Source organism: Monodelphis domestica, chromosome 1 (assembly GCF_027887165.1).
Source record: "Monodelphis domestica isolate mMonDom1 chromosome 1, mMonDom1.pri, whole genome shotgun sequence".
NCBI classification, from domain to species: domain Eukaryota; kingdom Metazoa; phylum Chordata; class Mammalia; order Didelphimorphia; family Didelphidae; genus Monodelphis; species Monodelphis domestica.
This window is the reverse complement of record NC_077227.1, coordinates 259,387,503-259,413,902: the sequence shown is the minus strand read 5'-3', so window position 1 is coordinate 259,413,902 and position 26,400 is coordinate 259,387,503. Positions and strand designations below refer to the sequence as shown.

Genomic DNA, 26,400 nt, shown 5'->3' with positions numbered 1-26,400 from the left:
GTTGAGGTCCTCTACTGAAGATCTTGGGATCCCAGGTTCCTGGGTCTAGACCGATTCCTTTAGCATAGCAAATGGATCAAGTGGCCTGGGCCTAGAACCTGCTAAGTAAGAAATTTCAGTGGTGTACCTGGGATTTTGCTCCCTTTTGTATGAAGGGATCTGTGCCCCATAAACAAGGAAAAATTCGGACAGAACTGTTGTTGTCAAAACCAGTTTCTGGAATACCTCTTCCCCCAACAGCTGTTTGATACAACATTCATACTGCATACACACATATAAAAAGAACCTAACCCCCTTCCACCAAATCACTTCTTATTTGAAGCTAAAGTTCTTTAGTTTAAAAAAAGTCAGAGGACAAATTAATTCTAAAGACCTTTATTCATTTATACACTTACTAAGATGCAGACAAAATATTAGTTTAGGTAGGTAGTCAATACTGCTAACCAACCACAGGACAAAATACTAACAATAGCATGGGGGTAATTGTAACACAGTCTCTTGAGTGTGTAGGGTTCCAAGGAGGTACTGTGAAGCCAAGATGTCCCAAATACAAATGATCCAATGATTCACTTCCTATTCTCTCTCTCTCTCTCTCTCTCTCTCTCTCTCTCTCTCTCTCTCTCTCTCTCTCTCTCTCTCTCTCTCTCTCTCTCTCTCTCTCTCTCTCCCCCCACTCTCTCCCCAGTTTCTATCTGTCTACCATTTTCTGTGTGTTTCCTTCTTTGTGTTTGTCTTAATTTCTTTCTTTCTATTAATTTTTCTCAAATTTTCTCTGCCTCTTTGACTGTTCTCTCTCTCCCTCAATCTCTCCTTTACTCTCTTCCCTTAATTTCTCTCAGTCTCTATCTCTGCCTCTCCCTCTTTCTGGCTCTCTCTCTGTTTCCTTCTCTTTGTGTCTTTCCCTTAGTTTCTTTCTTTCTCATAATTTCTCTCACCATTTTTTCTCTCCAACTCTCTCTCTCTCTCTGACTGTTTTCTCTCTCTCAATCTCTCTTTGTATATCTGTCTTTCTATCTGTCTATCTCTGTCTCTCTGTGTCTGTCTGTCTCTATCTATCTTTGTCTCTGTCTGTCTGTCTGTCTGTCTGTCTGTCTCTCTCCCTCTCTCTCTCTGAGACAATATATGGGCTTCTTTTCTCCAAGTGAGAACTCCTATAGGTAGTTTTTTTTAAAAAAGGTAGAAAAGTACCCCACCAGACAAGGAGGAAAAAATTGTATTCTTGGGAGATACCCCTAGGCCAGTCTATTTAATGAACAGATTGCCTTCTTTAGCTATAAAGAGAATCCAGAGTCATAACTAGAGTAGAGTAACTAGGGCTTTATCCCAGGGAGCAGAATTTAGAGAACACTGAATTTAGAAGGTGCTGATAGCACTCGTAGCCCTCAGCTGAACTCTCCCCTGTCCCATCCCATTCCCTTCCAACCCTCTCTCCCCTCAACTGGAGGTAGCTTTGGGCTACTTGCCTTCCAAAACTTGTGTACTAGCCCACAGCCTGAAAATTCCTAGTTACAACTCCAAGAGAACCACTAGGAGAGGCAAGCACTCTGCAGGTCCCGTGTTGCTAAGTAGTGAACACAGGTGTCAGCTGGTTCCAAACTGTTGATTTTCCTGGAAATTTTTTAATAAGGAGCTGGTTCTCTGGGAAGAAGTAGAACCAGAGATGAAAGTATCAGAAGATGTTGGCCACTCCTTCTTCCAATGCTAAAATACTGGGCCGTCTCAATACTTCTTCAGAGAGCTCAAAATTGGCATGTCATTTTTCAGGTCATGAACCATAAAAAATGTTGGAAATATGACACGTTTAGGAGACCGAGTATAAGACAGAGCAGGAAAGAGCCTCTTAATAAGACACAGGAATCAAAGTAGTACACACACTATACAGAGCCACACTACAATCACATTACACCTAAAAGAAAAAATCCAAGTTAGGAGAGTCCTGGGAGTTTGTTTTAATCTGTGAGAAATTGGAGAGGACCAAATGGAGCAAATATCTACTGTCCACAGCAATGCTCAGTTTCCCAAATCAATTGCTCTCTTCATTAAGTTCACAAAATCTGTTGTCAGCATTTGCCCTGTATGTTTCCCAAAGGTTCAGCTCCAGAGGGCAAGGGATGCACGTTTCCTGCAAAAGGCAACTTGGTGTTCATAGCCAAGCCTAAACAGGAAGAAAATTTAAAACTAAAGGAAACACTGTAGCTTTCATTTTCCTTTCCCACCTTCAAGGCTGAAGGGAGCTACTTCTTTCTTCCTTTCTCCACTCCTGGTCCCTTTCAGCTAGAACCAAGAAGGTTGGTGATGGGGTGAGGAACCAGACACCAACAGAATAAACTTTCCCATGTCCCCTTCTACTGGCGTCTTTCTCTTGTGCTCAGTCTTCCAAAAGCAAAGCTTTAATGCTTGGATGGCCTTCTGGGGTCTTCCTGAGAGCTCTGGCACCTACAGGGACATGCTCATGACATTCATTCAAGTGAAAAGAATAGGCTCCACCAACCCTTCATCCACATGGAACCAGAGTTGGGAACTCATCCTTTTTAAGATTCCTTTCACACAGGAGGACCATGGCCTTGAGAGCTACTCGAGGCCATGCCAGCCATGAGGTACCAAGGAAGCCCTTGCCATAGCTGTTCTAGGCAATGGCTCTCCCAGGGGAGAGATGCAAGAAGACTTAAGCAACTGAAAAAGGAAGACAATGTTGTTTGCTTTTAGGGAGGAATAAATTGTATTATTTAGGACGTAGAGGAGACTTTGACAAAGACTGGAGTTAAAATTATTGTCCCTTCGCCTAACCCATTTCTTCCTTAGCCTATGAAATTGGGAATGGTTGGGAGTTGAAGGGAAAAGCATATTATACATATTCTATGTAGGTAGACTTAGGAGACATGGACTCTAGTCCAACCTCTGACAATAAATAACCAGTTATATGCCATTTGGAAAGTCACAACTTCTCTGGCCCCTGGTTTCTTATTATGTCTGAAATGCAATATGGTATAGTGGGGGAAGCTAGGTGGTACAATGGATAGAGCACCAAGCCTGGAGTCAGGAAAACCCAAGTTCAAATCCAGCCTCAGACGCTTTCTAGCAATGTAACCCAGGACAAGTCATTTAACACAGTAGGCCTCAGTTCCCTCATTTGTAAAATGAGCTGGAGAAGGAAATGGCAAACTACTCCAGGATCTTTGTCAAGAAAACTCCAAATGGAGTTATGGAGAGTCAGACATGACTAAAATGACAGGAGGTTGTGGGCATCAAATAGGAGAATTCTATGTTCATATTCTTCCTCCAGCATTAGACAACTGAGTAACCATGGATAAGTCACTTAACTTTTCTGAATCTGTTTTCTCATCTGCAAAATGGGGATAATCCTACCTAATATGTCTACCTAATGGAGAAACCAAGATAATGCACATCTACAGTGTTTGACAAGCTTCAAAGCATTATATAATTGTTAGCTATTATTATCAATAAGGCATATGGCTAGGAAAATGTCTGAGTCACTATTTATTGTTCAGGTTTGTTATTCCACAACCTAGGAGTGCATCTGTGAATGCACTGGAATGGAAAAGAGGCAGATGTCATCTTTTTCTCTAATCTGAACTCCAATACACAAAGTGATTGCCAAGGCCCATTCCAGCCCTAAAATTCTGCATCTTAGCCTCCACAGCCTGAAGAATGAGTTTCTGCCTCTGTCTTTAGACCTCTAGGGATCAGGGCTGCCTATATTGTATGCACATGGCTCTAATCAAGTGTCCTTCTCCCCAGTCCTCCTCCACAAAGAGTAAGGGTGCTGTTGGGCCTTTCAAAAAAAGGCTGGCAAAAACCTGCCAGAGCTCTTAGATCCAAACAATCTTGCCAACTTGCTTTCAAACATTTGAAGCTGAACAAAACCCAGGATGCATTTTTGCTCTCAACTCTTCTGAGGCTGTCAACTTTTAAAATCAGGGTTATCATCAAGAATCACACGTTCCAGATTCCTCACACACTGAAAAACAGAATGTTTCTTGTCCAGAGAGCCATTTGGAAGCTAGGGCATTTGAAGAGTCTCTTTATAACTCTTTTGACTGCAAGCCTTTGTGTATGGTACAATGAAAAGAAAACTAGCTCTGGAAATGGAGGATCTAGATTTAAATCCCATCTCAGTCATTCACCTTCTGTGTGACCTTGGGCAAATCACTTAACCTTCATTTCCTCATCTATAAAATGAAGAAGGACTTGACGAGATAGCCTCTAAGGTCCCTTCTGTTCCAAGTCTGTGGTCTCTAAATGGAGGTTGCCTTCATTACAGTCCAAATGTACCTTCCCAAAGAGAGATTCATGTTGGATTCCTACGTGTAAGTGGTCCCTGTGTAAGCCCCCATATTCATGCTTAATTGCTTTCCTCACCCTATCCCCAAAATGTTATCTTACTAGACAAACTCCCTGCATTATCTTAGGGAGAAGGATGGGAGCAGAAATCTGGCTTTGATTTGGGAACCAAAAGCTTGAAGAAAGTTGACTTTAAACAATCAGTCCCCATTTTTAGTTGATGGAGATGATTATCTTCTCATTCTTGATTACTCCCTCTCTGCTTTCTCCAGCTGGCATCTGGATGGGACCACTGTGTTCCCTTACATTTCACCACCAATAAGGAAAAGTCAATCAGAACACATCAGTAGGACCCAGTATAAAGGAAAGTATTAATTTTAGACTTTGATTCTCTTGGCCAGTGCCTTGAAAGCTCTCTATCTCTTGAACTGATGAATTTCCATTTTATTGGATAGATGTTTCTAATGTGATGATCCTTTATCTCTCAAAACCATTCAGAGTTTGACTTTTCAGTGTGTTGCTTGTTGTTGTTGGGGGGGGCGGGTTTCATAGAAAAAACTGAATATGTTAATCAGAACCACAAAAAAATTAGCTGAGCTCTGTTTTTTCCTGCTTAGAAGGATGGAAACCACTCTGGTCACTGATCCAGATTCCAATCCATCTCCTGAGTTTACTGGGCTAGTCATCATATCCCCAAATCTATCCTAATGATATCACAATTAAGGCTCATAGTTTCACGGCAGGGTTGATTTTGAGAAATATCAAATATTTAATTAACTAATTCAAAGAGCATCTGGGCCTCCTAGGAGAATGATGAGCAGAAAATGACCTGGTTGATAATGGTATAACAATTGGAAATTTACTGAAACTGTAGTATAAAGACCACCACCACCCCAACAATTGAGTACTGTGTGTATAATCCAGCCAGGTGGAGCCATTTTGGTTCTCAGCAGAAGGCTCTAGCTGAGCCTTCTCAGTAATCTATCAGTACATCTCCTCTGTCCATCACAGTCTTACACATAGCAGACAACTTGTGGATTAGAATTTAATTGAATAGAGAATCAAGTGGGTTCTACTGGATTAAAAACTTGAAAGGAAGAATCAGAGCCAGACAAAAGCCAGGTGTAGAAGTTAGACCATTGGACTTGTAGCTCAGAAATAACTAATTTCAAATTCTGCCTCAAAATTTTACTATCTGTGGTCTTGGTCAAGTCATTTAATGTCTCTATGCCTCAGTTTCCTCATCTGAAAAACAGGTTGGACTCAACAACTTCTAAGATTCTTTGTCACTCTAATTCTATGAGCCCATAAGATTATAGTTTTTTGTTTGTTTTCTTTAGAAATGTCTGTTGTGGTTCAAATTTAAACTTGTATTTTTAAAGCCTCTTTTGCTGAAGTTCTGCCAAATATTTTTATTCAATGTATCAATTTTGTATTTATCAAGCAAGTGACATTGTGACACAGAGTGGGCAGGTGACTGGGCAGATTAGTAGGTTGGTTGATTAGCACTGAAGATCCCTGTATTTCCTTCCCTAAATGGAGGTGCACAGATGCCCCCGGAGTGGGAGAGCTCTCTTCATTAACTGTTACCCTGCTTTATATTACCTGGTGACTTGTATTCTTTCCCAACCAAATTTCTTATTGATCTTGCACATTAAATAAGGCCGATCTATTGATTTATACCAACCTTGTCACTAGGGCCATTAACTTTTCATTCTCCTATACTAATCTATGCAGCCCAGATTATTCACTTGCTCAAGTTTATCAATTACCTCTCATTTCTCCCCCCCAGAATGTGATTTGGGATTCTCTAGTTACATTGCTAGTTTCTTGAGAGCAAGGCATATATCTTTTGCTTGTTTTGTACCCGTTAGCATTTAGAATCTAATTTTTTGTTTGGTACATAGAGAGGAGAGGAGGGGATGGGAGGAAGAAAGAGGAGAGGAGAAGGGAAGAGAAGAAAAAAGATCGGGAGGGAGAGGAAAAGGAAGAGGGCAGGGGAAGGAGAGGAGAAGGGAGGAAAAGAAAGAGGGGAGAGGAGGGGAAGAGCAAAAGAGTAGAGTTGGTGGGGAGGGATGAAAAGGAAAGAAAAGAAGGGGAAGGGAAGGAGGAAGAAGAGGGAGGGGAGAGTTCTATTTAAGCAAGTAAGCCACTAAAAAGGAATGGAGAAAGTAGATTAGAAAATCCAGTCCAAACCCAAGCTCTAGAGTCCCTATGAGTACAAAATTAAAAAGAAGATTCAGTTCTTTGGCTTCTGGGTTCAGGCTACTATCAAACTTCTCCCCAAGAAATTTAATCATGAGGTCAAGGAATGTAGGGAATCCTGGATATGGATGTCTTTCCAGAAACAAAATGTCCGATGGAATGCCCCTCCTTGGCCATTGTCCTGTCTCAGACTTGAGAGAGGATCAAAAAGCCTGAGGGAGGCAGAAGCATCATCTTTGTGTTACTAAGCGTTGGCATGATTTGTGTGGGGGAGAGCAAGGGAGTGAAAGGGTTTTCTTTCCCAGCTTTGGGGCAGATTGTCCCTCCTACTCTAGATCAACACAGAGTTCATTTCAGTCAGGAAAATAAATGAGTTGAAAGTGTAGTCGTGTGCTTATTACAAAAATCAATATTAATAATATCGATACTAATGATAGTCAGATGCATGGAGGAAAAAAAATGAGATGCAGTGATTTGTAAGGATTACCAGGAAGTTGGTGAGGTTGATGCTACTGGTCTCTGGGGCACCATGAGACTGCCTCCATTTCTGAAAGGCATGTGTTCATCCTCCCTTCTCCCCTCCTTCTCCAGCCCTCCCTCTCCTCCCCTAGCCACACACATACACCAACAGTATTTATTTGCATTACACAAACCAGACTACGGTTGGTGCCTGTCGTGAACAGCCATTTCAGTCGCTGCCTGAGTTGGAGGTCATTATTAGTAATTATATCTCTGCCCAAGAGGGCTCTGGCTGCCTGCCAGCCCCAGCTCCTGTTGTCCTCTGACCAGCACTGGGAAACATAGCCATCAGCACAAACATTTCCTTTCCTTGGCAAGGCCCTGGCCCTCTGGTGGGGCAGAGGAGTGGGAAAGTCTTGGCATATCTTGATTGCAAGGTCACTGGCAGAGCAAATCAAAGCTTTTTGCCAGGGGCAGGAAACAAAGAGAAGGAGAAACTGAAGCAGGGAGGCAAGGAATGAGTTGACTCAAGGCTGGATATACCCTTATGTGACCTTGGATATGTCCTTGGGCCTTGGTTCCCTCATCTGTAAAATTTAGGGATGAAATAGATGGCCTCTGAAATCTTTCCCAGCTCTAAACTTATGATTTTATGATCCTCTAATACACATTGTCATCTCTAGCATTCTCCTTTAGTGTTGTCTCATTTTTATTTCCTATTTTAGCCAATTTGGTAAAAACCCCAAGACTGAAGGGGTTACACCAGCTGGCATGTGCCACAGGACACTTCTTAGCTAGGAATTTATCCATTCCACAATCTTTAAAAATCTCCTTTTCACAGAATCCAAATAGTACCCAATTCCTCCTTTAAAGATAACAAATCTGTGAAGGCAGCTTGAATACGGATGGCCAGAGCCCACTTGGAATCAATATTCTTCTTCCCCTCTGAGAGTTCCCAGGGACACTCTGAGCACATCTCTTCCCCATAGCTGGAAGAGCAGAATGGGCAACCACCCAACTGAACCCAATGGAAGATGATACATCTGGGGATTGGAACTGTGGTTTCAGTGTTATAGGGAGTAACTCCCAGATGAGAGATCCCCTTCCACTAATCAATGTCAGCACCTTCTCTGAAATGTAAAGTCTTAGGGAGCTTCCTAGAGCACTGAGATTTGCTCAGGGTTACAGTCAGTATATAGAGAGATGGATTTAGAACCCAAGATTTCCTGACTCTACAATCAGCTCTCTTCCCCAATTGCACTAAATCTAGATTCATAAAGTTGAAAGTCAGAAGTTCATCTAAACTGCTCATGTGGCATATGAGAAAGTTGAAGTTGAGAGATCAAGTGCCATCTCTATTGCGAGGGACTTATTTAGCCCTTCTGGTTCTCTCCTCTGGATGCTGATGGCTATGGTTTGTGGCCAGATCCACAGAGGTCACTGAGCTCTGAAAATTCCATAAATGGAGCTGAGCATTTTTTCCTCAGCCCAAATACAGTTGAGCTCCTCTGAAGGATGATAATTTTCAAATGGAAGGACATATGGTTAAATGAAATGAGCAGGCCCATCCCTAGAAAGCCACAAGCCAAATCATTCTATGTTCTCTATCATTGACATTTAGGGGAAATTGGGTTAAAATGAACACATAGGACAGAGATGAAGAGGGAAAGAAGCCACAACAAAGCCACATAGAGCCAGAACGGAGAAGTAGAAGTAGAAGAAAGGGACAGTTCTACCTACCTTGTTTTAGTGACACTGTAGTGGTAGAACCTTTGTATAGTGGAGCCTCAAAAAAATTTTAATAGCTTCAGTCCCTTCTATACCCACTGAAGGGCAAAAGATAGAGACAAACTCATGGGCTAATTGACTCCAGAACAGGGCTAATAGCATTGGGGGGAAGGTATTGAAGTACACTTTAATCTAGAACCATATTCTCTAGATAAAGGATTTGAATAATCCTGCTTTTCCTTCTTTTTTTACTTAAATGTTTTTCTTCCATTAAAATTCCCAGAACTAATAGCATTTTCTTGAATGCTGCTAATTCCCTGTGTCTAAGCTATAGTTGAACATCAGAATTTTATTTTAGGAAGATTAGATATGCACCCTTAATTCAAAAAGCATTTATTAAGCCCCTATTATGGATAGGATAACATGGGGTCCAAGTCTTCCCCAAGCATCTCTACATATAGAAAAATTGTGTCACCTCAATGACTAAGAGAAAATTGCCTCACCACCCTTCTCTCCCTATTCTTTCCTTCTACTTTCTACCATCACCCTTCCCCAGACTTGACAAATACATTGTGTCAAGCTGAAAGATGCTATCAAACCCTAGATGATATTACTGTATCAGGGTCACAGATGGAAACTCCATTTGTTAGCATTATTGTGGCACTGGACCCCGGAAGGAAACATAATGGCAATTCCATTTGTTAGCAATGGCTCCAGGACTCAACTGGCTCTTTACAGTAATGATTCAAGAACTATGATACATGGAAGGGCAGAGTAAAGGGATTCAAGGAAAGAAGAAATGGACTGCCAATATTAGAGCATGATACTTAAAGATAATATAGGGATCTTTTCAAAGTGTCCCTATAGCATCATTAGAACTTGGCCCTGAAGGGCGGCTAGGTGGCTCAGTGGATAGAGAACCAGCCCTGGAGACAAGAGATCCTGACTTCAAATTTGGCCTCCAACACTTCCTAGCTGTGTGACCCTGGGTAAGTCACTTAACCCCACTTAACCTAGCCCTTACTACTCTTGTGCTTTGGAATCAATACTTAGTATTGATTCAAAGACAGAAGGTAAGGGTTTAAAAGAAGATCTTGGCCCTAAGTTGGCAAGCAGAAGAGGTAGGGTTGTGTGTAATGCAGAGTCCTAGAAAGATAGGCCTATAACATTTTGGAAAAGGAAGAGACCTTAGAATTCATCAACTCCAGTCCCCTGATTTTATAGATGAGGAAACCTTGAGTAGTGAGGGGGGTCATCAATAGGAGAGCCAGGTTACGAATGTGAACCTTCTTACTCTCAATTGGCTTTCAGATCTTTCCTCTATTCCCTAGGACAACTCAAAGATGAGATGAGAGAGAAGTTTTGTTCTCCACTTAAGTAAAGCTGCCAGTGAGAGCATCTAAAGTAGATCTATGTGTAAACTTTTCAGTCACAGAACTCTGCAATCAAAACTAGGTTAGCCTGGATCTGGAGGAGATGATTCTTGAGGATCCTTCGGACAGTAAGGAGATCAAATCAGTCAATACTTAAAGAAAGGGATTCAGACTCCTCCCCGGAAGCCCAAATACTGAAACTGGAGCTTAAATACTTTGGCCAAATAATGAGAAGACACGACTCATGCCAAAGACCCTGATACTGGTAAAGATTGAAGGCAAAAGGTGAAAGGGATGGTAGAGCATGAGATGGATGGATAGTGTCAGGGGAGCAATGAATATAAACTTGGACAGACTTTGAGAGATAGTGGAGGATAGAAGGACCTGACATGCTATGCCTCATGGAGTCATGAAGAATCAGACTGAAGAATGACTGAACAACAACAAAGAGACCTCAGTCCCCTTCACACTAGAAAAGCAAATCTTGCCATAAGTAAGTTGTAGACCCAGAATTCTCCAGCCCAAGCTTAAATTCCCTTCTTTGCAGCTTGCTCTTGTTGCTCCTAGTTCTGCCCTCTGGGGCCAAATTGAATAAGTTTCATCTCCTTTTCATTTGACACCCTTCAAAGACTTGAAGACAGTGACAATGGTTCCCCTGAGTCTTTTCTTCTCCTGGCTAAGCATCCCTGACCTATTCTACTGCTACCCATATGAAGTGTACTCATGGTTACCCACCTTCCCAGTCATCCTCCTTCAATCACCCTCCATCCCATAAATACCCCTTCCCTAAACTGTAGTGAAGAGAACCAACTATAGTAGTACAGATGTATTGCAACCACATCTGAGCACAAAAAATTAAGACTCCAAATAATGTTTTCCCCAAACAGCCATCAATAACAAAACACAAACTCTGACTTCCCAAACTTGCTCCTGTAGAAAGACTAATAACAATCATCTCATTTTTCTTCCTTAAAATATTTGAACCTTTTTTTTTTCCAATCTCTGCACCAGAGAGAAGGGAGGGGTTGAAAGGAACCGTGCTGTGTTCAGAGCAGGAGGACTAAAATGCACCATGAATGTAACTCTCCAGGGTATCATGAAGCCATCACTGTGAAATCCAAACCCTCCCCCATCCTTAAAACCTGTTATCTTCCCAAGGCTCTGATGGCATCCACCCTCCCTTCCACCCACCCACAGCCGCCAATGTGGCAAGAGTCAAAAGAATGAAACTTCTTGGGGGAAGCTATTCTTCCTGCTGTGGCCTGCCCACTCTACCTGATCTAGTGACAAAGAGAGGACCCTGTGGTGCTGGGCCATTTCCACCTCCAGTACTCAGCTCCAGATGAGGATTTTTGTTCTAAAACATTTTAACTCAAACTCTGAAAGAAGAGAGGGCAGCCAGGTTCAAGAGAACCACTTCTAGTCACATGATTGAAAGCTAAAAGGGACCACTGATTAGTCCACAGTCCCAATTTATCAGCGGGAAAAATGGAATCCTAACATGATCAGCTGGGAAAGACCTGGCAATACAATGCTCCAAGACAATTCCAAAGAATTCATGATAAAAAAAAAGAGCTATTGACTTCCAGAGAGAGAACTGATGAACTCTGAGTGCAAACTGAAATATAATTCTCTTTCTTTTTTTTTGAAAGATGGCTAATATGGAAATATGTTTTGCATGGTTCCACATGTATAACTGATATCATATTGTTTGCCTTCTCAGTAGGTATGGGAGGGGTTAGAGAGAGAGAAGGAATTTGGAACTCAAAATTAAAAAAAAAAAGAATATTAAAGAAATAAATAATGCATTTTTCAAAAAAGACAAACTGGAACCACACAGAAGTGAATTGATTTCTCTAAATCATAGAGCTAGAAGAAATGTCAGCGGTCAGTTAGTCCAAAGCTCTCATTTTATAGATGAGGAAACTGAGGTTCAGAATTACCCACGGTCACACAGGTAATAAGTGGCAGAGCTGGGATTTGAACCTGAGGTCATCTAAATTCAGCCCCAATGCTCTTTTCACTTTTCCATATTGAATGCTTGCCTCAAACTGCCTTGATTTTAGGTCTAGAAGCATTTTTTGACACAATGCCAGAGATAGAAAAGAATTTGGAGGGTTGGACTCAAATATATCTTTTTTTACCTTCCTTCTCTTCAATATGGGGCTCTGGGGTGGCAGGCAGAAAACACTCTGGGCTTCCTCCAGCATAAAGAGATGGACTCAATGTCTCTTAAATCCTTCTTAAATCAACCTTTCTGTGAGCTAGAATGGCTACCCTTCACCCTACTGTTTAGCTCCCTGCTAACAGCAAGCAGCAGTCAGGGCAGGAAAAGCAATCAGGCAGGCAGTAATATTATTGAATTAAGGACTATCTTTGTTGATGTTTGGTTGTGACTTCATGAGTTCTTATGGGGGGGGGGGCGTTTCTTTGAGGGACAAAAATATTGGTGTAGTTTGCCATTACCTTCTCCAGCTCATTTTACAAATGAGAAAAATGAGGCAAACAGGATTAAGTGACTTGCCCAGGGTCACACAGCTAGTGTCTAAGGCCAGATTTAAACTCAGGAAGAGGAGTCTTCCTGACTCCAGTCTGGTGCCCTATCCACTGCATCTCTGAACTGTCCCTAAAGACTATCTCTTGCTGTTTTGATATCCCTTAATGGAGTCTTCTACTAGGGGCACAGCTATGCCTAGATTTGCTTAAATCAATGGCATTTCTCTAGTCTGAGTTCTCCCTCCTCACTTTACTTAATCCTCTATCCTTAGTTCCTTAGCCCTCTAATTGAGGTCATAGCACAGATTTAAAAGCAAGACTTTAAAGGCCATCTAGTCCAATGCTTTCATTTAAAAAATAAAGAACCTTGGATCCAGAATGGTTAAATGACTTGTCTGCAGTCATATACACTCATGTTTATAGTAAATTGCAGACCCAGGATTTGAACCCAGGTGCTCTAATTGCAAATTTAGCAACACTTTCTTCCACTAAATAAGATTGCTTCCCTGAAGTCACAATACTTTGATAATTGAGGCTAAATTCAAACTTGCACTTCTAAAATTCCATCCCCCCTCCACTCAGTTCACAAATACATCATGGTAGACCTAAGATATCTTTGGTGTAGTCTTGCCATAATTACTGAACTTCTATTGACCTATTTTTGATCCACTGTAAAGAACCTTAAAAGTCATCTAGTCAAACCCCTACAGTTTTATAGATGAGGATACTGAGGCCTAAGAAGGTTAATTGATTTGCCCAAAGTATCCAACCAGTATTCAGCAAAGATAAGATTTGAACTCAAATCTTTTGACTCAAGAACCATTATTGTTCTTTCTACTATACCACATTTCATCTGACTCTAATATACTTACACAAAGAAAGTAAAAGTGGAAGTTACTTTGGATGCAGTCTAGATTTTTGTAGCTACTAGAGTACATCTCTAAATTTTAATTTTTCGCTCCCCAAGGCTCAAATGAGATGGTAAATTAAATTTTTCTAGCTTATTCCCTTTAAAATCAGATTAAGCAATATTTGGTGCCATCTAATAATGGCAGGGTGATTTCAGTTTACAAAGCTTTCCCTTCACACTAATCTCATGAGGGAGCAAATGAAAGTATGATTATGCCCATTTTATAGATAAGGAATTTCAGAGTGGAGGTATGAAATGACTTAGTGGTATCAAGCTATGAGGTATCAAAGTTAAGATTGGAACCCAAGTCTCCTGAATTAATGTCCAATATTCTTCCCCTTAAATTACACTGCTCCTGGGCCTCCAATTTGGTACCTTCCAATTATCCTGAAGAAAATGGACTCCCACTCTCAATTTTGCTATCCCTGCTTTCTAGATGGGTAAATAAAGTACAATAAGATGAAAGGAGGTTCCTGGGGTCTTTCCTCAAGAAAATAGCAAAACTGGGAAACAGCATGCATCAACCTTCTAAGGATGGTCCCATTCCAGATTCTTGCATCCTTGGTCATGTGGTCTATCCAGCTCCTTATGGCAGTCACTGCTGGTGAGTTATTTTTCATAAGCTTGGGAAACTTGATAACTATATTTTCAGCATATGCTATCAGAGCAAATGTGCCTGCAGACAGAATACTGGACAACCTTGTCGTGTGCAATGATGCAGGACAAGCAGATTTCAGAGCACACTACAAAGAGACCTGCACTGTCAACTGATTTTATAGAATCACAGAATATTAGAAAGACCTTAGAGGTAGACGCCAAAGTCTTCATTTGTCAGACAAGGATCTGAGTCCCAAGGTTTGGGCTTGGGGTGTGTGTGTGTGTGTGTGTGTGTACACACACATATATGTATATATCTATAAATATTTTAAGGAGTTGTGGCATCTGTAATTATTTTAAGGAATTTTCCCCTAATACCAAATTGGAATGGTTTTTTAAACTTGATAATCAACCATCAGCAGCATGCAACATTGTCCCTTTGTGTCCTGAGAGAATGAAAGGGTCATCCTCATCAGAGACGGAAAATAGTCCATCTAACTTCACTCTCCCAGCTAAGCAATGGGGAAAACAAACAAATCACGTGTGGCCAAAGTCAGCCTCCAAAACACCACCTCCAGACTTCACAAATACTCAGTCCTTCATAATCCAAAGTAGGATTTCCAGGAGGGAGAAGGAAATGTCTTGGGAAGAAGGTGGGATTTCCATCTGGACAGTCTTTTGAAATGAGATCATTATGCATGTGTGTAAATCACTCATTGCCTACATTCTCCTGCAGGAAAATGACCCACGTCTCTTGTCATGGGTCACTTCAGCCAAAGGAGTGGGTTACAGAAAGGGGTAAGACCAAATGCTCAGCTCCCCACTCCCCCACCACCCCCCATGCTGCATTTGATTTACTGACTGCCAGCAATTAGCACAGGAAACGTGAGCTCCTGCCAAATCCGAAAGCAAACAGAGCAGCAGAAGTGGCCAGCTACCCCGAATCCCAGCGGGCTTCTTGGGGGAGTTTGTGGGCTAAAAATAACCTCTGCCTTTGTAGTCAGGAGCTGGACCAAGGAGCTGGAGCTGATACCAGGGAAACAGAGCATGCGCTAGGGTCCCCACTGCAGAGACCTGCCCTTTGGGCAAATGATTTTCTAGAAACCCGCTGCCCCATTTCAAAGGCAGCCTGACAAGTTCCAGCCCATGGGGCCATCTTAGAATTCTCACCATTTTTAGAATATGAACTGATCATCATCTACTTTCAAGTACTAGTTCATTTTTTAAAAAGTAAAATCACATAGGGAGATTTGAAAGTCAAGGAATCTCCAAAACTGATGCTTCTGAATCATTATTTTTAATCTCGTGATTTTAATTCTTTGCTTTTTTTGTGTGTGTGTGAGGAGGAAGGGGAGGTTGGATTTGTGACTTCATGAGTAGAGGGAACTTATAGCTAGGAAAGTCCCTTTACTAAAGCTGATTTGCACTTGCTCTTCTATTTTCTTTCAAAGAGATTTGCCTGAGGGCATTGAATGACTAACTCAGGATCCCATAACCATTATGTTTCAGAAGCAGGACTTGAACTCAGAACCTCCTGTCTTTGAAATTGGTTCTTTATCTGCTTTATCAGCCTGCTTCTCATATGACCAGTGATCATCAATCTACTACCTAAAAGATTCACCTAAGAGTCATGTTTCTATTTATCACAGCAAAAAATATACTGTCACGATTAAGAAAGTTCCTTGGCAAAAAACACTCCTGGTGCCACTTACACTGTCAATACTGAGAGGGCTTTTAATGCCAAACTATATACTTGGCTTATTATCCCTCACCTAAGGAAAAGAGGCATCACCTTGGCCTCCTGGTATTCCACGCTACCATCCTGGAGTTCCATCAAGAAAAACTGATCCAAAAGTTTGGTTAGAAGGAAAGTTTCTTTCTCTTTCTCTCCAGAATCTATGCTTATAATGCCTCTTAAATTAGGTTACCCCCCCCAAAAAAAAATACTTCAATGCAGGGGATTAAATCTAAATCAGCCAGACAGCATGGTCCCTTCCAAAGCTTCTCTTGGTCAGGGAGCAAGCAGCAAACACTGGTTGGTAGCACAAGACTTCATTTACATTTTACCATCATGCTCTTCCCCTTTCTCTCTCCTCCCTGCTCTTTTTTCCCCACTCTCCTATCAAATGGTTTGATTTAGTGGATTTGGACCCCATGGGGTTATCCATGCCATTGGATATTCAGTTGGGGCAGCAGGAAAGTAGAACTTTTTTCACATACAGTCTCTGAGGGCAGTTTGGGGGCAACTCAGATTTTCAGGATGATGACCCCTTTGGGACCAGGAAATTCCCAATGAGGCATGTCATGAGTCACGATCGTTCCTCTTGAACCAGTGAAAGGGTGGAAGGCATCATTGCCTGGTGGGAATACTGAAGGGGGAGGAGAGGGGAAGTGAGAGGGCAAAGGGTTGGAGAATCATTGAAGGTTTCTTGGAACAGAGAGAACATAAAACACTAGACTGCACAAGAATGACTATTCAGTGTTCACAGAACGGCTTCCATTTAGCCCAGAAACCAGTGAGAAAGCTTCAATGCTCAGACAAAAGGGAGGGAAATTTCAATGGGGAAGTGGGGGAGAGAGAAAACAGGGGGAGGAATTGGAGCTTTCTTTCTTGAAAAGTATAAATTCCTTCCAATAAGACCCAGGAGGGGGCTGTCTGAAGTCATGGAACCTACCCAAGGAGGCAAAGAAATACCTCCTCTTGTTTTCAAGTGTCCATGTGTTTCCCTCTGTGACTCTTTTCTTTTGTGTTGGTCTGTCTAGGTGTGTGGGTGTGGGTGCTTGGTCTGAGTTTAGAAATTGTGTGCTGATACCAGCTCGATGGGAGCAAATGACATCCTGCATCCTGGGGGAGCCCCCTAGGCCTGGCAGCCAAAGGCCGACGCTTTTTCTTTGAGCAATTCCCAGCACAAGTGGCAACTCCAGCTCCCTAGACAAGGAAAAGAAAAATGAGATTGTGTCAGTGTTAGCCCTGACCCCAGGCTGAAAGTCATGATAAAGATAGGGACTTACATTGTGATTTCATTAGTATAGAGGACTGCCAGTGAGGAAACTGCCTCCACCAATGTAGGTTGGTACCTGCTCTGCAATTTCTGTTGTTCATTCTTCCTCGTCAGAGAGGACCAGTGACCTCACAGGTGATGACTTAGGAGTGAAATGGATTTAAGTCAGGCAGAATTGCACAAGTTCATCAGCCTCACTCTCTTCTGGAGCCATCAAAGTCCAATGGCAAGACAAAAGTCAAGATGACTGGCAATTGCCCAGGATGCAGAGGGTGATCTTGCCATCTTCCATGTCTGACCATGCTCTAGGTGCTCCAAAGCATCAATTTTAGCTGTCTTTATGCTCAATAGAACAAATTGTTCTCCTCTGCCTATTCCACTGGGGGAAGTCTTCATGTGATTGGGGTATACACTCCCCTAATTCACTGATGGGTTTTAGATCTATTGGTTACTCTCAGCCTGGTTTAACCCATCTGCCTAGAAAGTTTTACCAAGGTGTGGCCACCTCTCATGCTACAGCTTCTTGGAGCCACAAGTGAGAGCTAGGTGGCAGGTGGGCACCAAAGATGGGTGAGAAGCCCTGAAAAGGGCTCATCAAGCCCTCGCACTTCACAATTCAGTGTCAGAAGGCTGTCTGAGGCACTAAGAGCCAGGATGTTCTTGAACCTAGGTCTTCCTGGCTCCAAAGTCAACTCACTATCCTCTTCTCCACACTGCATCTCTTATAAGTGCCATAATAGAGTTATTGAGGGAAAGGGAATGTCTCTGAAACTCCCTCCCCCAACTATAGCATTTTAGGAAGATTTAAGGATCCCTTAAATCTGTAACACATTTGTCCTCATTTTCCTAGGATAGTTTAACTTAGAGAGAAAGTACCTGGGCAGAATGCTTTACTTTTTAGACAGCTTAGTCATGGAGAAAGGACTGGCTTTGGAATCAGAAAGAACAAGGTTGAAGACCCATCCTCTGGTACATATTAGCTATGTGAACTTAGGTGAGTCACTCTCCTGAGCCTCAAGTAACTCTCTAACACTCCAAATAACAGCTAATTGCTACTTGCAATAAGTAAGGGTGGAATTTCCACAGTGGGAGCTGTTTATACAGATAAAACCACAGGTCCAAAGAAAAATATATTTCTTCTGGATTTCAAATCCACACTTCTCCCCTCAACCACCAATCCAGTCTTCTGGCATGTAGTCCTGGACCCCATTTTCCTGGATATGCAGATTGTCTCCGGTCTCTGAATCTGTTTCTATTTTCTAAAAATTAATTTGCTACCACTCACTTGTTCATCCTTCATTTTTGAAGAGCACCAATGGTGTCATAGGATGATATCTTGATTTGCACATGAATCAGATTTAAGTGAAAATGCTTTCTAAACTAATGAGATGGTTGGTCCAGAGAAGCTGTGTCTCTAGTGATTCAGTATCCCCATAGGGAATCCTGGGAAAGAGGTGTCAGGGGACTAGATAACCTTTCTATTCTCTTCCCCTCACCTGTCATTTTTCATTGGCCACTTCACTATAAAGTGCCCATCCATAGCCCTAAATTTGGAAATTCTGCCAGTTACCTTCAGGAGGCTCAGCCACGGGGGGATTTAAACAGTACATGTGATAGCCACGGTCACAGTCATCACAGAAGAGTAGCTGGTCCTGGTGGATATAGGAGGGATGGAGAGATGGGGGGAAGAAGGAAGAGGGAAAAGGAGGGGAAGAGAAAGAACAGATTTAATCTTTTGGGTCTACAAATTATTCATTATGATCACCCAAATCCTGCTTTAATCTGCCTTTCTAATCTCACCTACTCACCTTGTGAGCCAAATAAATTGTCCTGTTCAACAACCCCTGGACATTTTTTATGAGCTTACCTGCCACTAGAGGCTCTTATTCAGACTGTTAACTACCAGAATGCTCTCCTTTTCTAAAGCTAGATTTTTCAAATAAATTTTTAAAAATTCTCTTACAGTTATTAAGTTTCCATAGCCTAGGGAGACAACTGGGCATAGTCAAGAAAATCTGAGTTCAAATCTTGCCTCTGATACATACCAGTTGTGTTACTGTGGGCAAATTGTTAGCCTTCTTAGTAATCTCAGCAACTAAGACTGTTGCAACAGACATCAGTGCAGAAGACCTCCCTATGCTGAGGAAATCATGGGTTTATTTGGAAAAACTTACAAGCAGTCTGGAGAAATGAATATAGGAGTGACTCTGAGGCTAGAATGACCTGGATTCAAATCTTCCTTCTAACACATACTAGTCTTTTGAAAGTCACAACCTCTTGGTGCTTCTATCAACATTTTAAAAAATTATATCTTAGGCAACTTTTTGAAATTAAAGTTATAGTTCCAAATTGAACTGTTGAGCATTCGAAGAAGACTCTGCAATGAAGGTTCACTATACTAATGAAATCACAACTCTTGATTTTTTAAAAACCTTTCCTTCTGTCTTAGTATCAGTTCTAAGCCAGAAGAGTAGCAAGGGCTAGGCAGTGGGGCAAATGACTTATCTAGGATCACACAGCTAGGAAGAGCCTGAGGGCAGATTTGAATCCAGATCCTCCCACTGTGTGTTACCTAGCTGCCTCTACCCGATTTCTTAATAAAATGGTCTCATTCACTAGATTATTGTCATTGTTCTATCTTTTCAGCTATATCCAACTCTTCCTGACCCTATTTGGAATGTTCTTGGGAAAGACACTGAAGTAGTTTGCCATTTCATCTCCAGGTTATTTTTACAGATGAGGAAACAGAGGTAGACAACTTTAAGTGACTTGCACATGGTCCCACAGCTAGAAAGTGTCTAACTGATGTGAAATCAGATCTTCCAAACTCCAAACCTGATACTTTATCCAATGTGCCACCTGTCTGCCCCCGTACCATACCTTTCACGAACTACTCACCATAATCTCACTCCAATCCCAAAGCTGCTGTGGGAAGATGAGTTTTCCTGACTCCAGACCAGGCACTCTACTCACTGTGCTACCTTTGACTATAAACTCCATAAGATCAGGAATGGGTCTATGCTGTGTCTCTCCTTCACAGTGCACAAAACAGTGCCAGACCTATAATAAGCTCTCAGGGATTTCTTATCGATCTCATCACCAGTATATAGTGTCAGCAAGGCGTCCCTCTAAGGCCTGGAATGCCTCTGTCCTTTAGCTTAATTCCAGAGGATCTCTACTGGGAAAACCATCCCAGAAGCACCCTGAGCTTTAACAGCTTTCCAGGATGGAGAGAAAATGCAGAAAGGCCTCCCCTTCATCTCCTTGAAGCCCAGCAAGGGTCCAAGACTCTCTTCCTTTCTCTCAAGCTATGCTGGAAGACAGCAGCTGAGGCACCCTAAGATCTGAGCAGTGCTAGACAAAAAGGAAGACTCCCAACTAAGGTTCGGGAAACCTGATCTCCCAAGCAAGAGATGGACCTCATTCCTTGGGCTACAGACCAGTGACTCGTCAAGTGTCTCAGAACCCCCTTTCCCCCAGACAGGTGAGCAAATAAATGTTTGCAAAGTTGAGTGAGGTATCAGACCCTACCTTTGCTTCCATCAGAGTCAAAGCCTAGCTTATGGAGCAAGGACATGTAAAAGCTTTGAAAGCATTTATTAAAATCCTGTCTTTTGAGAACCAGGCCTAGAGATGGGAGATCCTGGGTTCAAATGTGACCTCAGACATTTCCTAGCTGTATGACCCTGGACAAGTCACTTAGTCCCCAATGCTTAGCCCTTTCCGCTTTTCTGCCTTAGAATCAATACACAGGATTGATTCTCAGATGGAAGGCGAGGGTTTAGGGGGGGTGGAATTGTCTTTCCAGATTGATTTTCCATTCCTTACTCATTCACATGCTCTACTTTCTGACTTGTTGTTCCCATACAGATCATTCTATCTCCCACCAGAGGCCATTCCCAATGCCAGAAATGCTCTTACTCTTCATTTTGGAATCCCTAGTTCCATCCAAAGCTCAGTTCAAGTACCAAAAGCATAGAAAACAACATAGAAAAATCTTTAGAATAAATCTTGGATTTAAGTCAATATCCTGAATGTTAAAATTTAATTCAACAAGAATGTAGTAGCCACTACATGTCAGGTTCTGTGCCAGATAGAGCATTTACAAAGACAGAAATGAAAAGAGCCCTTGCTTCCATAAGCTTGTAGTTGACTCAGGGAGTAAAGGAAAGGTGCAATATGTATTTTTTAGTTGTTTTAGTCCTGTCCCACTCTTTGTGACCCCATTGGGAGTTTTATTAGCAGAGATACTGGAGTGGTTAGCCATTTCCTTCTGCAATTCACTTTACAGAGGAACCTGAGGCAAACAGAATTAAATGGCTTGTCCAGGGTCACAGAGCTAGTAAGTGGCATAGGGTCAGATTTGAACTCAAGCCTTCTTGACTCCAAGCCTGGTACTATATCTACTGCACCATCTAGCTATCTCCCTCCCCAGTAATATGTATACAGATAAATATATAAATACAAAAATATATCAAGTAAACCCAAAGTCATTTCAAAGGGAAAAGAGCTCTAACAATTGAGAGACTCAGAAAAGGTGCTATTTTATTCTATTTATTCATTTTACAGATGAGGAAACTGAGGCACACAAGGTTACGTGACTTGCTTAGGGTGGCACTTGAGCTGAGCCTTGGATGGAGCTAGGGATTCCAAGATGAGGTATATGAATATTCCTGACACTGGGAGCAGTGAGTGGTGGGAGATAGAATGTTGGGTACAGGGTACAGGGTACAGCAAGCTACAATGTGGAGCATGTAAAAGAATAAGGAATGGAAAAATCAATCTGGAAAGACAGGTTTTTAATAAATGCTTTTGAGTTTAATTGAACTTTTTCATGACCTCTAGGAGTCAGGATCCATTCCAACAATCTGGTGTTTGAAAGCTTCTCAACCTTGATATTTGAGAAGACCAGGGTTCCTCAACTCCAAGGGTGGCTACCCCCTCATTGCACTTGGCTGAACAGCAGGGAATGAAGATAATTTAGGGTGACTCCAAAGCTTACAAAAAATATCCTTAATTTTCCTTTCCCTCCCCCAATTCTCTCTTAGCTTCCCCTTTTTTTCATAACTACTTCTGTCTCTTTCCTCCCACGGAGGATCATTCCTTTTTCTCCCTCCTCAGTAGGCTGTAAGAAGGCTCTCTCCTAATAATGAAACCTAGCATATCCCCCTCAAATGAGGATACCTTCCAGGGAAGAAGGCAATCCTGGAGGCGGAGGAAAAAGCTCTGCCTCTGGAAAGAGGGATAAGGTCCAAAATGGGAGTCAACAAAGCAAAAAAACAAAAAACAAGCAGAGTCAGACTGGAATAAGAATTTCTCAGAGCACCAAAATCCAAGGATCTAAGATAGAAACAAAAATTGAAGGGGGGAGAGAGAGGGCACCTAGGTAACTCAATGGATTGAGAGCCAGGTCTAGAGATGAGAGGTCCTGGGTTCAAATTTGAATTCAGATACTTCCTAGCTGTGTGACCCTGGGCAAATAATCCCCAATTGCCTAGCCCTTACCACTTTTCTTCCTTAGAACCAATACACAGTATTGATTCTAAGATGGAAAGGAAGGGAAAGAAAAGAAAAGAAAGAAAGAAAGAAAGAAAGAAAGAAAGAAAGAAAGAAAGAAAGAAAGAAAGAAAGAAAGAAAGAAAGAAAGAAAGAAAGAAAGAAAGAAAGAAAGAAAGAAAGAAAGAAAGAAAGAAAGAAAGAAAGAAAGAAAGAAAGAAAGAAAGAAAGAAAGAAAGAAAGAAAGAAAGAAAGAAAGAAAGAAAGAAAGAAAGAAAGAAAGAAAGAAAGAAAGAAAGAAAGAAAGAAACCAAGCAGGGGGCTAAAGAAGAGACATCAAACAAGCCAGTAAGCAAGTCAACAATCAAAGATTATGTATTTAATATTATGCCAGGCAGTTTGCTGAACACTGCGGATACAGAGAAAAGCAAAAACATGGTCCCTACCTTTAGGGAAATTGTATTCTAAAGGGGGTAAATCCATACAAATAGCTATGAATATAGAAGGCAGATGGAGAGTAAATGAGAAGTAATCTCCTAGGGAAGGCACTAGCAGGTGGGGGGAGTGGGGTGGAAGAGGAGAAGATGGACCAGAGTAAACATTCTGTAGAAGATGGGATCTGAGCTTGAAGGAAGTCAGGGCAGCCAAGAGGCAGAGGTGAAGAGAGAGAGAATTTCAGAGAGTGGAGAGGAGGAAATTAAAAAGCCAGTGGGACCTGCTATAGAAATGAAATTACTTACTACCAAGAAGGGGGTGGTGAAATGATTTTCTTACTGCATTTGCCTCCCCAAAAGGTGGGCAGTCAGGTGCACCTTCCCCCGACACTCTGCCCTATTTCATCAGTGCAGAGTATGGCCCAGATCTTCCTTTCCTTCTTATGATTCATCCATGCCAGTAAGACTGCTGGGTCAATGGCAACTAGGAACTGTCCAAAATTCCAACAGATTCTGCTCATAGATATTTTAATGAGACTAACTGCCTCCTAGAGCACTTGAAAATTTAGGTAGGAGAAGATAACTGGAAGAGGGGATGCTGACTCTAGTCTTCTTGCCCTCCTCTTTTTTTTGGTCATGTGTTGATTTCGGGGGTTTTTTTAACCCTTCACTTAGTGGAATTGAACTCTCTGCAAAGCCACTAGAGAGTAGTAATAAAGAGAAGGGGGTAATGTTATTATCCTTATTCTTGAGGACAATTTTTGTCCCATAACTGTACAAGACAAAAGGACCTTCTGTAGTCATGTCAGATTTTCCCACTCCCTGACCTGTTCCAAGCCAGAAAAGCTGTAAGGTCAAGGCAATGAGGGTTAAGCAACTTGCCCACAGTCACAAGATAGGAAGTGTCTGAAGTCAAATTTGAACCCAGGACCTCTTTTCTCAAAGCCTGGCTCTCAATCCACTCAGCTGGCCCCTGTCATGTATTGTTTGTGAAACAAAACAACTCCTGATCATTATTGTGTATTGGCTATAAGAGCTAGGCAATTAAGTGACCTGCCCATAGTCACACAGCTAGGAAGTGTCAGAGGCCACATTTGAACTCTTATCTCTAGGCCTGGCTCTCAATCCACTCAGTCACCTCACTGGCCCCTCTCAAGTGTTTGCTTTTTCTTTTTTTTTTAAACCCTTACTTTCTGTCTTAGAATCATTATTCTGTACTGGCTGTAAGCACTAGGCAATGGGGATTAAGTGACTTGCTCACCATCACTAGGAAGTGACTGTGGGCATCTAGGAAGTGTCTGAGGCCAGATTTTAACTCAGGACCTCTTGTCTCTAAACCTGGCTCTCAATCCACTAGGCCACCCAGCTGTCCTTCTGCCACATGGTTTTAATAGTACCTCCAATGCCCTCCAAACCTGTCTTCTAAGAGAAAGGAAAGAGAGGCTGAATTTATTTCTGAATCCCATCCAGCCCATCACTGTTCCATAATGCCCTTTCCATGCAGAAACTTGTGCAAAACACAGAGTTTAGAATCAGAGAAGTTGAGTTCAAAGTCACTTCTTGAGTGACCCTGAACAAATCACTTCATTTCTCTGAGAGTCTGTTTCTGGAAAATGATCTGGAAAATAAGGAGGTCAAACTCAATGGCTACAGCCTCTTCTGACTCTAAACAACAATAAGGGCTTTAATAGCTGACACTTATATAGCCTAAAGGTCTGCAAAGTACTTTACATGTTTCATTTAATATAGCTATGATTCTGTAAGCCCTAAATCCATCTAGGAGAAATTTGATGAGCAACTCCCTATGGAGCCTCATGAAAATAACTTCTATCCCTCAGATCCACTCAACTATCCACAAGGCAGTGGTCCAGATTGGGTAAATAAAACAATATGTCTGAGTTCTAGAGCCACTTCTTGGGGCTACCTGGAGGTATCTAACTCCTCTGAAAATTTTGCCACTTCTATTGAGGTCCAATTAACTCTAGGAGCTCATTCTGAGAGGGACAGGACAAACTAAAGCATAGACATCGCATACATCCCTCTTAGAAGGAATTTGAACCGAGGGTTTACAAGGTCCCTACTCACCCTAGAAGTAGCTGGGAACCTCCTATTTATTCGATTTATTGGGAGTTATTTCTTCATGAAGTTCCTATCTTAATGGCCAAAAGAAAAAATTAAACTTAAACTGAAAGGCAATGTAGAACAAGCTAGAACCCAGATTAGGAAAACAGCCTCTGTCAGCTCTATCTTCACAAGCATAACAACCTTAGGCTGAATCATGTAATAGAAAGAATAATAGACAAAGACCAATGGGATTCAAATTTTGGCTCTGACTCCTAACCTGTGACCTTGGTCAAGTTGTTGAATCCCTCTGATCCTTGATATCCTCAACTGTTAAAATGAAGAGGTTGGACAAGAACAGTGGTGTCAAACTCAAGTAGAAATTGGTCGTTTTGTTTTGTTTTTGTCAGCTGCATATTGACTTAGAAAACCACACATTTACATTATTTGTGTTACAATGTATTTTTAGGTATTTTGTTAAACATTTCCCAATTATATTTTAATCTGGTTGGGCATACTAGGGCTGGGAGCTTGATGCCTCTGAACCAGCTCAAATTTATGATCCAATGACTTGAGGTCATTTTACTACAAGCAAACTGGAGAATCTTCTCTTTTTTCTTTCCCATTTAACAAGGGAGACCCCTTTCTGACATTTTTGTTTAAGGAATCACTGGCAAGAACCCATTTTCCCTCCCTTTCCCCTCTCTTGAGTTCACTTTCCTACTTGGGAAAGCCTCAAACTCACATCATTCTCTGAGGTTCCACAGAGGATGCAGGATTTGCACTCAATGCATTGCCACTTGTAGGTTTTGACAGCCTCTGTCATGTTCAGGGTGAACTGCAGGCAGGTGGGATGACCTGGAGGAAGTAAAAAAAAAAAGGCCAATGTTAAAGGACAGTTCTTTAATTACCCTTAAAAAACAGAAACAATGAGCTAATTGGTACATCACATCTCGACCCATGGATGTGTCCCATTGGCCAGGGAAGGAATGATCAAAGTCTACCTTGGATGGGGACCTCAACCACCTAGCTGTTCTTGACAGAGGCCCTGAGAGGAGATTAAGCATTAAACCTTTCACTGATAGGGACAAAATAAACCCGAGGCACCCCTCTGCTCTATCACTCATGCTTCCCATCTGTAAATATATATATATATATATATATATATATATATATATATATATATATATATATATATATATATATATATAAGCAGGACAGAAGGAAATTAGACAGGGATTGAGGGGAGAAAAAAAGAGAGCGATGAAAATATTCATAGATTATGATAGATACTAAGCACGAGAAAGCAAACCAAACCCAGGGACAAGTTATAGATG

At 41.7% G+C, this 26,400-nt stretch overlaps 1 protein-coding gene across 3 annotated transcripts in view; it reads right to left on the bottom strand.

Moving 5' to 3' along the window:
* Positions 1–359: 359 nt before the first annotated feature.
* Positions 360–26,400, bottom strand: part of DPF3 (double PHD fingers 3) — a 437,118-nt gene continuing 411,077 nt past the window's right edge. For all 3 annotated transcript variants that reach the window (XM_056810706.1, XM_007472881.2, XM_001375890.4), the window contains 3 exons: positions 25,809–25,921; positions 18,643–18,724; positions 360–16,999 (listed from right to left, as the gene is read on the bottom strand). In XM_056810706.1, coding sequence (XP_056666684.1) covers positions 16,929–16,999; positions 18,643–18,724; positions 25,809–25,921 — 266 coding nt within the window. In that variant the 3' untranslated portion in view covers positions 360–16,928. The remainder of the gene's footprint in view (positions 17,000–18,642; positions 18,725–25,808; positions 25,922–26,400) is intronic.